Here is a 14063-nt window from a genome sequence, read left to right as displayed (position 1 = left end):
CTTGTCTCTATATTTCAAGCCATTTTCCTGGAGTGAAAAGATCGGAAAAATGTGCCAATATGTTGGAAAATATTTTAGAATATTTCTAATTTGATATTTTCCCCTGCTTGTTTTAAGAAAATAAGACCTGAAAGAACCAGTAGTAGTTTTTGTCCACTTGGGGGCAGCGGAACAACCTGTTAACACAACAATGACATATTGTCGCCGCATAAAGTTGTTGTAGATGACATTTTTAGGGCTGCAACAAATAATTATTTTCATTAGTGATTAATTTGGCAGCCATTTCTAATTATTTCATTAATGTTTGTCGTGTAACATATCAGAAAATAAGTGCAGATGATTAGGTATTGACATTTAGAAATTTTTTGTATGAAAATTGACATGTAAAATCAATTGCTGCAGGTTCATTTTCTTGGGATTGACTAATCAGTTCAGCTTCAACCATGTTCACAAAAAGGTTCCTATTTACACACCGAACAGATAGAAAAAAGCTGCCAGCGGCTGCTGCAAATGATGCAATGATGACAGTTAGAGCGAACCAGAACAGCAAAGTTGAGAGACGGAGTTTTCAACAAAAAAACATTATGAGATGGAGATTTTCAAAAACAAAGACCTGCTTTTTTTTTTTTTTTTTAAATACTTAACAGTGCTATATCTAAGTTTTTGCAATGGCTTCATAGCCAATGTCAGCATTAACAGTTGTTTACTTTTACTGTTGACAAGAGAAAGTGGTATAATGAGGCAGGACGGGCAGGGGCTAGCTGGTTAGCACGCTAACTTCAGTAGAGGAAGAGAAGTGATAGATAAAGAAGCATAACAAGAGTTAATATTAGCTTTGCTTTCCACCACCTTGGCGAGTAAAGGAATCAAGTTTGATGCTGAACTGGAAATAATTCTTCTAGACTGTTAACTAAAGAGCTGTTATTGCTAATGTTGGCTATGTAGCGTTAGCAAAATGTTACATATAGCACTTTTAAAGCCTAATAATCAATTAACCAATGAATCTGGTTCTGTTTCCTTAGAAATTACCGAATTTTGAGCTCAGGTCATATTTATTATGGCCATTCATGTCAGTGTGTGCTGACCTGCTGAACCTTACCTGCCTTTGAAATATTCATATGTCAGACAAGAAAGATGCTGAAAGACTTTCCAGAGGAGGGGACTGAGAGGAGGCTTGTCTACCAATTAGCTATCTCAAAACTAGCCACTAGCTGTGGCCTGACCACATCACTGTCCTACTATATTTGAACCAAATCTTGCACTCAGCCTTGTCTTAGTTGCTCATTTCCCAGCAAAGGAATGAGTCTAAACTGATTGCTACTCAGCCTGGTTTTCCAACACTGCATCTGTATGGCCATTAAGATAGCAGTTTACTTCTTTATTCTGCTGTCTGGGTTTTGTGTAGTTCAGCACAACAGCAATGGTCATAAAAGGCAGAAAGAGAAAAATGGCGTGTCTTGAGCACGAGGTGATAAAATTTGAAAAACCTTTTCTGAGAAGCAGTAACAACTTTACCATCAATCATGCACCGTGCAGTCAGTTCAAGCTATGTCTCTTCCTGGAAATTCATTTTTGTGTTTGATGATTATAACTCACAGCCATAGTGCTGTCCTCAGCAACTCGCTATCTCTCTAGCTATGACCTTGGTGGAGATACAGGATGCAAATCAATATTCACCTGCTCTAGCTTGGGACATATGTGGGAGGTTTCTTTCACCTTGCATACAAGTTGAATGTGATAAATATGTTTTATCTACAGATTTCAATTATAGTGGATTTGTGGCTCCCTGGGACATGAGATGGCTCTTCAAGGTGTAACTAGAAAAAGATGTTTATTTCATGATTCTTGACATGGAAGTTAGTGTCTGTGACTAAGGTCAATTTCCTGGTCATTTTCCATCTGTTATAGTGAGACAGTATCTCAAGGTGAAAGGAGCTCCAGACAATAACCCTTCATTCAGTCCTGATAGCAGTGACCCAGATTCAGATTCTGTACCAAAGAAGGCAAGCTGAGTTTTTGTCATGTGTGACCTACAAAACTAGGAGAGCTTGATGAATTCTTCAGAAATTAAAAGAAAGCTCGTGCATCCTATCAGACCTGTTTAACATACAGTCCTGAGACTTGAGTTGTAGTTGTGGTCATTGAATATTTACAACTTTTACACTCCAAGTGGGGCACACTGCTCCATTATTCAGTTTGTTTGTTGTTGAGTTTTCAGATGGATGCCGTGGTGTCTATTCACACTGCTGTCATTATCTGCCGACTGTTTGCAAATCTTTCTTTTCATTTCAGAAAAGGCCCTGACTGCATGTCCATGTTGGTCTACCTTTAAATAACTAAAATCAATAACTTTGCTGTTGCACACAGTGGTAACACTTAATTTTCTTTTATGCCTTAACAAAAGCTGTGCAGATAACCACTACTGAATGCTTGCTGAGTGATAGTTTTCTGTTCTTGGACCTGGCAAGTCTCAGAAAAGGTGAACTACATGACAATTAAGTTTATCAGCACGCAGTGCTGGCTGAATTCAAAAGAAATCTCGACTTCTACATAAGATGTCTGTAGTCATCCACAGACAATCTGCTCATCAATCTTTCAAAGTAATACGTGCATCTAAAAGAAAGGAGACTGTAGGAGGGAAAAAATAACACTGGTAAAGTAATCATCCAGCCGAGATTTATTTATTTCAATTTAAACAGGACTCTCCAAATGGAAACAATTAATGTTTAGTAATTTAGTAATGCTAACTGATAGACCACTATAATAAGACAGATCTTTGCATGCCATGTTAGACTGGAAGTATCCAGTAGCTTATGGGGATTTGTGCTGACTGGACTGTCCTGGTTTTACTCTTATCTTGATCCTCTTGGTCCTCCTTTGTGTGAAATAAATACATTCTCCTGATTTACTCAAGGATTATGGTTTTAGACTTACACAACATGGCAGGGAAAAAAGAGGCAACATCTAGGGACATGCTGGAAAACACAGTTCCTGAAAGGATGGAAGGAGTTACTGCTACTTAAACTGGTTAGAGGTGCAGTGTTTTTTACATTACACTAATGGAAAAATCAGGGATGTATGAGAGGTAAAGAGACACTTCTATGGATTGTATATTTTAGACTCTTTGGATGTCACTGTTTGTTTTGGACTGTACACACGAAGGAATATCAACTTTTTTTAAGGAAGGTTTGTGCATACCACTGACATGCATTTTTAGGTGCATTTTGCATACATAATGTACATTGATCTGTTGATATTAAATGTTTGTTTTAATGAGGCTGTCTTCACCAGAGAAGAGATAGCATTGGTCATTTGGTCACGCACATTTAAAGCAATCCATCTTCATGTTTTCCTATGTTAATGAGAAATGCCCTAGTCAGGCTGGAACATGCTTCTCTGGGCTGCACTTAAGCAAACATGTTTGGGAGTCTTTTTTTACACTCATATGGCTGTTGATTTTTTTTTAAATGAACAAATTTTATTTTTTTTTAGTACTTTTTATGTTTTTCTTTTCCTTTTGAGACCTGTCTCCTAATAGGTGTTAGATAAATCAATCAGCTTGTTTGATGCTCAGGTATGAAAGTTGTTGAGATTTGGGGGATGATAATGCCTTTCTCTGTGCAGAATTGCAGAGATGTGGACTTGGTTTGCTGGGTGTATAAAGGTTCTGCCTTTGACACTTGAGACGTCTATTGGCATCCAGTATCCTACCAACAGTCAACACTGCGGTTTCTTTTATCCATGACTGTGATCTAACCTTAATCATGTAGTAGACAAAAGTTTTTTTTCTTAATCTAGATTTTTGTTGAATTGTTGGTTGTGAAGAATGATTAATGATACTGGGAAATATGAAAACCACAGTGCGTTGGATTTTAGGGGTTTGTTTGAATTGGGGTCAAGGTTAGGGTTCATGATTAAAGGCAGGATCAAGGTTATGGTTTAGGTTTGGCTGTTTGATTGGCACACCCCTCACTTAAACCCTGAAGCAACAATACCATAAAATTAATCGAACATTTTTGGCAATGAGAGGCCTAATCACTTTTGCAATGGACCCCAAATAGATGTTTAAAGCATTTCCCGCTCTCACTGTGTGAGGTATTAAACTTGAAGTGTTTCCCCAGCACTTATTTAGAACAGGGTAATGTAGATCAGTTACAACAAATGTGTTTGTGCCAGCAGGTTTCCCCTGGTACGAGGCAGGCAACAAGCTTTGTTGCTGTTTGAGAAGCTATCTATAGACCAAAACCAAGTGAGGGAATTACAAAGCAGCAGCAGTCAGATTGTATCAAGTCCATGTCTACGGTGCCAGTAACCAGCTGCATTAGCATAATGCCAGGGCCAGAGGGTGCCCATGAATGAAGTCCAAACAGAGGGATCAGCTCTGTTTCTCAGGGTCACACTCAGATTCTCTTATTGTGAGTGTTGTGCTTCACATTAAAGATTCGTTGATGGCAGCTAAGGGGAAAAAAGGTCAAATCAAACTATTTCTCAGACTCTGTGGAAGTTTCTTCTCTTAATCTATTTCTGAATAAAACTGAGTTTTGCCCGAGCCACAGAATCTCAGACAAAGCCCGCTTTGGTCTCTCAGGGTTGCCTATGGAGAGCAGCCACCCTTCAAAGTGGGAAAGCCAACCATTCGCCCAAAACTAAAACCTTAACAGCAACTCAAAGCAATTTTCTGCCTATTTGGTGATTTAATCCCTGGTTTGTGATGCTTGGGCACAGCGGTGTGACTGTATTGGTGTGTGTGTGTGGCCGTGTCTGTGTGACATAGTGTGTTAGCAAGTGGGTGGTGGGTGGTGGGTGGTGATGGGGGGCTCGTTTCGGATCCCTGAGGGCCCAGATCATCAGCGCTCCCATCAGCAAGCTACATTAGCACTTTTACAGTCTACCCATCATGGAAGCGCTCATCCCTTCCTGTCTAATTGGGGGCTGAGGAGGGATGACGAGGGCTTGGGGGGGGGGGCGTGGGATCCCTCCAAGCTGAGCTCATCTGTCTGCTTGCCTAATCACATGTCAGACTGGGATGAGGAGACCAAGTATCTCTTTCAGGAATATTACCTGCTGACTGTCAGCCCCCTGTTCCTGCACACATGAAAATGCCCAGCAAAGATGCCCTGTGTTTTCACTCATCAGTGTAACTAAGTCTGGTGTAGTGGAGAAAATTAAACCCCTTCATACATATTCCACAACAGGGCTTGAAAATGAAATCTGCTTATCCAGACATTTTCATGTTAGCTGCTTACAGCTGCTATTGACCTTTAGATCTTCCAAGGAACACACTGGTTTTATTAAAGGTAGGAAATGATCATTGTCAGCTTCACTGACAAGGTGGGGTTCAATTATATAAACTCTTAGACAAACACTTTAAAAAAACACATTACATTCGTAAGTTAGTTCTCCCTTTTGGTTCCATTACTGACAGGCCAAGAATTTTACTTTATCTCTTTCTTCAGCTTTCTGTGTATAAATAACTGGGAATCTGATGATTAGATAAACAAAATGCTTTAGCAGTCAGTCCTCTTGTTCATAAATACACCTAATGTTAGAAGTGACAGACTCAGACTGAAATGCAGTGAGGCCATAGCTTTAACCAACCTGTATATTTAAATATTATGTTAAGATCAAACAGCAAGTAAAAACATCTGGTTTAAAGGTTGGCTTCTATGCCCCTACCTCAGCACATTTTTCCAGCAGAACTTTTAAAAGAATCATGTCTAAGAAGGTGAAAGCAATAAGAATCATGTTACAGTACTAAAAGAAAACCCAGTGGCTGTCGGGAGAGCAGTCTGGGATTGCTGACCTGCCAGTTTGCAGGTAGCAGGGAACTGTGTGCAGCACAAAGGTCTGCATAAACACAGATGGTACACACTGGTATTAATCTGTCATCCTGGGTTGTGGTTTGGACTGTGGAGTAAAGAGGAAGCTCCTCACCATGCAGGTGTTGTGTGTGGCAACTTGTCTGAACATGATCAGGAAAAGAAAGCCTCAGATCTCCAAGGTCACATGCCATCCCTGCAGTAATTGCTGCTCTTGGTACTCGGAGGAATTGTGAAAAGAATGCCCCAATGTCATCCACTAAGTGTGTGTCTACTCCACTGGGAGCAGAAGGGCTAAAATGGGTCAGAGGCAGCAACAGGATTGGAGGTGGTCTTTTGTGTGGGGCAAGAGAAGAAGGTTAATTGCTTTTTGGTGGGATACTGTAATATTTCACTCCAGTTATGGTCCCTGGTGTGGATTTGTGTGTGTGTGTGTGTGTGTGTGTGTGTGTGTGTGTGTGTGTGTGTGTGTGTGTGTGTGTGTGTGTGTGTGTGTGTGTGTCTGTAATGGGAATATATTGTTTAATCTATCCCAAATGGGCAAGGGCAAACCAGCAAAGGGAATATCCAACAGGATTCTGTGTGAATTCCTCTATAAATGATTTGGTTATTTGGTAATTCCTACATTAGGAAGAACTATGTGACAAAGCAATGTGCCTTGAAAGTAAATAAAAAAGTAAAAAAAATTAATCCTACTCATTCTAGGACTCAAGACAAGAACACCGATTTGATACCTGAATAGATTGGTTTCAATTCAGCTGCTCCTTCATCAGAAGCCGCAGAGCCAGGGTGTCATCATGCAGATGAAAGGCTTTCTTTTAGGCTGCATGTCTGTAGCCCTGCTCCTCCAGCTCTCCACGGCCGGCCTGGTGAAGGTAATCCGCCACCGCAGAGAGGCCCTGATGCCCAAGAAAACCCAGGAGAACCTCACCCTGCCCCACCCTGACCAGCCAGTAGTATTCAACCACGTCTACAACATCAACGTCCCCTCCACGTCCCTCTGCTCTGTTGACCTCGACTTGCCTGGAGCCACAGAGGTCAAACACAAGAGCACCCCAATGGACATTCAGAACACTGAGCACATGGAGCACACGGTGGACGGCGACAATCAGATTGTTTTCACCCACCGCATCAACATCCCCAAACAGGCATGCAGTTGCAACAACCAGCTGCCAGACATCAAGGATATCCTGAACAGGCTGGAGATGCTGGAGTCAGAGCTGTCTAGTTTGAGGGAGCAGTGCAGCAGTGGGACAGGTTGCTGTGGAGCTCAAGTTACAGGTATAATTTTTATTGTATAATACCAGTGAGTTTATTGTTTACTATGCATTTAGTCAACTCAAGTGAAATCTATTTCTAAAGTGCTTCCAGTATATCGTGTTTGAGAGTAGAAAGGTCATACATACAGATTTCAAATAAGGGAAAAAAGTTTCTGGCAATATTTTCATGAGACAATAGCAATGGCTTTGCATTTTTTATTCCATTAACCACAAATTGGCTGTGTTTCACATTACTGCCAACCCCTTTCCTAAGCATGCATAGGTTCATAGATTTATCTGCCAACCTTTTATGCAGCCATTGTCTTCCATTCATTTTACTATGGTATGGAAATCAGCATACACAAAACAAAAATTGCTTGAGATAATTAATGAATTACAGTAAGTATGTAGTCATTATTGTTTACTGTCAGTTGCAGTATTGTCAAAATGATGATCCAGACTTCTTGTTACAGCTCTCACTGTTTCTTCATTAAATGACCCAACATCTGATTTGTTAGAATACAACACTGAGAATCAACCTCTTTACAAACAGTGGTGAAATTCTCATTATAATTTCACAATGTCTAAGTTCCCTTTGCATTTGACTTACATATTATACCCCTGTCCATGTTTCTACTGACTATCAAATAATAGCAAACAACCAAAAATAAGAAGGTGTTGACTCTGATAAACTACAATCACTCTGTCAAAATAAAGAAAAACTAAAAAGAATTAAATCACAGTAAGTTAATTTTCATAGTTTGGACTGAACCCAATGGCCACCTAGAAGTTAAAATTCAGTAAAAAACTTATTTAAACCATACTTAAGAAAAAGGGTGGCAATAAAACAATTTTTAGTTAATTGGCTAATACTTGTCAAATGGCTTAGCTAGTACTGTATGTAAAACTACACTGATCAGTTACCAACCTAATTCACAAAGTGCAGCTAGAGAAAACGAGAAGATGTCATGTCTCCACAAACTAATATGGATCCCCCCAATTTGCTCGAAGAGTCTGTCTCATTCAAATCTAATTCTCACGTTTGATTGAAGGGACTGTTTTTTGGTCTTTTGGTATTCTGTGATGTTGCTTGATGCAGCTCTAGGATATGAAGCTAGAGCTTGTATATGTGCATACTGTTTTACTAAATGGTTTGTGATCACATTTGAATACTCTCATATTACTTTCTTTTCCTTCCTTGCCTTCCTCAAGGCGAAGTGTCGACAAAGCCCTACTGTAATGGTCGTGGGAACTGGAGCACTGACACCTGCAGCTGCGCATGTGAGCCCGGATGGAAGGGCCACAACTGCACCGAACCTGAGTGCCCCAACGACTGCCAGGACCAGGGGCGCTGTGTGGATGGCAAATGCGAATGCTTTGAGGGCTTTGGTGGGGATGACTGCGGTATTGAGCTCTGCCTATTGGACTGCGGTGACTATGGCCACTGTATCGACGGGTCCTGCCTCTGTGAGGAAGGATTCATCGGTGAGGACTGCTCCCAGACCAACTGCTTCAACAACTGTCTGGGCCGTGGGCGTTGCGTAGAGGATGAGTGTGTTTGCGACGAGCCATGGACGGGCTTCGACTGCTCTGAACTCATCTGTCCAAACGACTGCTACGACCGCGGACGCTGTATCAATGGCACCTGCTACTGTGAAGAAGGCTACACTGGGGAAGACTGCAGTGATCTCACTTGTCCTGGCAACTGTAACAATCGTGGCACATGTGTGAATGGCCAGTGTGTGTGCCAGACTGGCTACAGTGGAGAGGACTGCTCCAAGCTCACCTGTCCCGAAAATTGCAACGAGAGAGGCCATTGCTTCAATGGGAAGTGCATCTGTGATCCAGGATTTGAGGGAGAAGATTGCTCCCTCCTTTCGTGCCCTGACAACTGCAGCAACAGGGGCCAGTGCATTAACGGAGAATGTGTATGTGACATAGGATACCAAGGCGAAGACTGTAGCGAGCTGTCCTGCCCCAACAATTGCCATGACCGGGGCCGCTGCATTGACGGACAGTGCATATGTGACAAGGGCTACACCGGAGAGGACTGCAGCGTCAAGACCTGTCCAAAAGACTGCATGGGACGTGGAGAATGCACAGATGGCAAGTGTCTCTGCTTCGCCGGCTTCACAGGTAAAGACTGCAGTGAGTTGACCTGCCCCAATGACTGCCTGGACCGTGGCCACTGCATGAACGGACAATGTGTTTGTCATAAGGGCTTCACTGGTGAAGACTGCAGTGAGAAGACATGTCCCAAGAACTGTCTAGAAAGAGGTTACTGCGTCGATGGCAACTGTGTGTGTTATGAGGGTTTCACTGGACCGGACTGCTCCATACTGACCTGCCCGGGTGACTGCCAGAACCAGGGACGCTGTGAGAACGGAGTGTGTGTCTGTGATGAGGGCTTCATTGGAGAGGACTGCTCTGAAGGTTAGACAGCCCCTCATACATACTGTGCAGCTTTCCACAGGTTCATTACAGTGTTTTAACAGAAATTATTTATCCTACTACTTGCGGGTGTGGGTTTCACAAAAGTAAGAGAAATTTTCAGATTCTACAAATAATGGCTTTAAATTTGCATTAATCATTTTTTGGCCAATTGGGGGCACAATGTCCACCAAGCTAAAAATTACATGTTTGACATATTTTCATCCTGTAAAGTTGATATAGCTAAAAAGTTAGGAAAATATTGCCTTTTTATACATCCACCAACAGTGATTTTGAGTTTTACTCCTGGTGATCTGATGAATGTAAGTCCAATATTCACTCTCCTTTTAGCTCTGTTTTGGTCTCCACCAACTCTTGAGGCAATTATGTTAAATGCTTCTTCACTAGCTAGTCTTTATCTTTGTCTGCCTTCCATTTGGTACAGACAGGTAGTGTACAGTGGGTTTATCAAAGCTTTTTCATTGAGAAAAGCTTCCTGCTGCTGCTGACACTAAACCGAACGCAAAAGTTTTTGGCCATATAACAAAACAATAAGCTGAACTACGCTAAAACGGTGTGTAGAGTTGAGAAAAACTGCATAGTAAGGTGATAAATCTCTGTGGATTCAAAACTTTGAATCACCCCTTTTACATTACACTCATACTCATTAGTGCAGTTTTTTAAGTAAAACAACATACACACAGATATATGCACACTGCTTGATTTCACAGAGATGCAATTCGGACTCTAACAATGTGCCCACGAAGGAGGTGTAGCATGAGCAGCACATTAGCAGAGCAGCAGCTGCTTCAGTCCTCTGAAGTGGCTGAATCTAAACCTCATACATACAGTCATGCCTTCAGCGTCATACGTCAAGTTTGCAAGGCTGCAGGACCGCATGAAGTACACTATTAGATGGGACTTAAAGATCTCATGTGTTTACACAGAAATTAACTGAAATTTCTGACCCTGTAACTAATTTGGGGGCACAATGTCCACCAAGCTAAAAATTACACGTTTGACATATTTTCATCCTGTAAAGTTGATATAGCTAAAAAGTTAGGAAAATATTGCCTTATAATTTTAAAGTATTTTTCTGAACTGTTCTTAACAGTATTGATACTGCCGACTTATGTATGGTATTTGCCTGTCTGCAACATTGCATAGTAGCCATAAAATATATGGTCCGAATGTGCTGCAAAATGTTCAATTTACATGTGCTGCCAAACATGATATTACATTCAACCCTCAACTGAGGATCCTCACACCACAGATGAACAAAAAACAAACCTACATATTATTACAAATCCAAATTAGTCAGCCTGTTTACAACATCAATAAATTTATGCAAGAAATTTGAAAAAAAAGCAAATGTTTTCAAAAATTAATATGGTACGTAACAGTCCACTTGAGCCTCCTTTTGCACTTGCTAAATTGTGAATTTGGACTTCCCGGGAACGCCCATTAAGTCTGTATCTAGACAGGATACATTGAGGCACAGTATTGAGTGTAGATCACCAGGCAGGACAACTGAAAAGAGCACCTGAAATGCCTCCTGTGTAGACAAACTAGTATTGGAATCAGCTACATTGTTCAGAATGCTTCTGGTAATTTTTTGTCTTTTATCTTTATATAGTTAGAAATTCCTACAGTGTGCTTTTTTAACATCATAGACACTCAAAGTTGACTCCAGGGACCACTTAACATAATATAAAATGTAATAGTTTTTTGGAAATTCATTTTGATAGGAATCTAATAATTTGTACTAGGGTGACATAGCTTATTTTCCTTTTCCAGAAATACAGACCTTTTTCACTTGATTTTACAGATAGTGTCTCTATTTCTACATATAGATTGAAAATGTTTCTATTTAATGCGATTGTTAAAGGGTGACAGATAAGTTTTGATTTCCCATTACAACTGACCATACAGTGAATTGTTTTGGTTTAGATTGATATTTTCTGCATAATCACACGGAAAAATGTTAAAATGTGGTGCTGCAAACTGCTGACGGGAAAATTGCCATTGGTGAGGGGCAAGGGGTAATCTACACTGAGAGAACAGTCAGAAAATTCCAGAGATCTCAGACTGTGCTATAGGTCATAGCAAGCAAATTGTATACAATATAGACCAAGCAGTGAATGAAAATGTCTATGAAAACTCTCATTTCATGTGTTTAAGATTATATCTTTTGCATGTCATTCAACTTTGTACATTGTTTGAGGGTTAAATTTATGTATGGATTCTGTCCCTCTGTAAGAGTTCCCCAGTTTAAATTGATGAAAAAAATGCTTAAATCCTCGAATAGCCTGTGTTACAAAACAATAGCAGCTTTTAGTGAAATTTACAGCAAAAATGTTATCTTATCTCTTTTGTCACTTGTTCAGCTAGTCAGTTTATCTACCTACTCCCCATCACTGCGTTACTAACTTTACTATTTTAAAACCTTCAATACAGATGATTGACTTTCAGTGTTTCTCCACAGTCTCACCACCCACGGACCTAAAAGTGCTTGAGGTAAACCCCGAGACAGTGGACCTCTCCTGGGAGAATGAGATGCGTGTGACCGAGTACTTGATCACCTATGTGCCCACAGCAGCAGGAGGTCTGGAGCTAGACATGCGGGTTCCTGGGGACCAGAAGATGACCACTATTCGGGAGCTTGAACCTGGTGTCGAGTACCTGATCAGTGTCTATGCTATTCTCAACAACAAGAAGAGTGTTCCAGTCAGTGCTAGGATGGCAACACGTATGTGATTCCTCTGTGTGGCAATTTATGAAATGCAGTGTATAAATCTAGATGAAATGTAATTAGTGTTTTGCTCCATTTCTCCCAGATCTGCCTGAGCCTGAAGGACTCAAGTTCAAGTCGGTGCGGGAGACGTCAGTGGAGGTACAGTGGGACCCGTTGGACATTCCCTTTGATGGCTGGAACCTCATCTTCAGAAACACAGTGAGTCCTTGTACCCATTATGTTAATGGAGCTACTGTATTCCAGAAGGTGGTTGAACTCCAGAGCCTACCACATTCTCTATCATTATCCACAATTTAGAGGAAAATGCTGAAAACCCTTTACAAACCACATCTTCAAATTCATTCATTCACTAACGTGCATGCATTAGTGTCAGGGGAAATATCCTGTGGAAAATGGTTTAGCTGAGCAAGAGTGCAAAAACACAGCAGTCAAAACTGTCAGCATGTCCTGACAGCTCCAATGACTCCATGCAGTACATAGCAAATTTGTTTAATGCTTTATTTTCCTTTTTGAGTGCTCATAGAAACCTTTTCAAACAGTTCTACTGGGATCCACTTAAAAGCCACATTCTCTTTAAACCGCGTACCCTGTCAACTCTTAAGTCCTAACGCCACCCAGAGCGCCATTATGTATGATTTGGATGTTTTTTCCCCCCAATCCTCACATTATGCCAGGACTAGTGTTTGAAGTGGTGATGACTGGTGTGTTTTGGTGCTGGCAGAAAGAGGAGGATGGTGAGATTCTTAACTCCCTTGGCCATCCAGAGACCACCTTTGAGCAGTCGGGCCTGGGCCCTGGCCAGGAGTACGAGGTCAAACTGGAGGTGGTGAAGAACAACAAGCGTGGACCACCTGCCTCAAAGAACGTCATCACAAGTAAGTGTACACATTCACACTGCTAACTGGCTTATCAATCTTTTGATTTAGACTTATTGGAGGGGTTTTATTCCAGAATGGTGAACATACACTCAGTTTGCAGGCGGTTTTCTAACTTCAGCTTTGACTGCATTATTGTTATTAATCTCTGAAAAATATTTCACCATTTTGGAAGACTGGGGTCTTCTGATAATGTATCAAATAATTGAAAGAAATAATTAATTGTAAAAACCAAGAAGAACATGATAATGAAGTGAAAACAGGTAATGCATAAATTATAAAATTTTAGAACATACATATGGTCCTTTTTTTCCAAAAATATATCTCATGAACCTCTGTCTTTATTATCTGGATTCTCATTCTGTGTGGAACCTTAGGAAGCTGGACAATTTTGGTCATGAAACACAGAAATACAAAGCATGAGAAATTACATTATATTAGTATTTCTTACTTCCTCCATACTGGTGCATTTCCATCCACCTGTTTTGATGTATCAATTTGTGCATAAAAAAAGACGAAAACACAGGAAATTTAAAAAAAAAAAAAGGGTCAAAATATTGCAAAAAAGTTTTTACGCTTGGCTGAGGTGGACAAGCTAATGTTTCGATATAAAATAACTTTTAAAAATCACATAGTAAATAAATTATGACGTACATGAAGCATGTCACTTAAATTTCACTCAAGCTTCCACTGAAGAAATGAAAACATGGAAATGAAAGAAATGAAATTGTGTTGAACGATGATGACACTGTAACCTTCAAGTTACATCGTATTTACACGTATTTCTGTCATGTTTTCAGCATTGTTTGACTTTAGCTCTTTTAATGATGTCATCTCTTTGCATCTCTCATAGTTGTAGTTCGGAGCAATGAGGAATGCAGACGCACAGACAGGCTGATGCAGACATGTATTTTAATAAAGAAAA

The 14063-nt window shown here is 40.6% G+C and overlaps 1 protein-coding gene across 2 annotated transcripts in view; it reads left to right on the top strand.

Annotated features, from left to right (window-relative positions):
* Positions 1–6583: 6583 nt before the first annotated feature.
* The window catches only part of tnc (tenascin C), a 40815-nt gene continuing 33335 nt past the window's right edge, over positions 6584–14063 (top strand). Inside the window, exons 1-5 of one of the 2 annotated variants that reach the window (XM_040155619.1) lie at positions 6584–7100; positions 8291–9511; positions 11994–12257; positions 12346–12461; positions 12985–13138. In XM_040155619.1, the coding sequence (XP_040011553.1) occupies positions 6617–7100; positions 8291–9511; positions 11994–12257; positions 12346–12461; positions 12985–13138 (2239 nt within the window). In that variant the 5' untranslated portion in view covers positions 6584–6616. The remainder of the gene's footprint in view (positions 7101–8290; positions 9512–11993; positions 12258–12345; positions 12462–12984; positions 13139–14063) is intronic. The other variant, XM_040155618.1, reaches the window with a different exon arrangement.

Source organism: Xiphias gladius, chromosome 19, assembly GCF_016859285.1.
Source record: "Xiphias gladius isolate SHS-SW01 ecotype Sanya breed wild chromosome 19, ASM1685928v1, whole genome shotgun sequence".
NCBI lineage: Eukaryota > Metazoa > Chordata > Actinopteri > Istiophoriformes > Xiphiidae > Xiphias > Xiphias gladius.
This window is presented reverse-complemented; position numbering and strand designations above follow the sequence as displayed.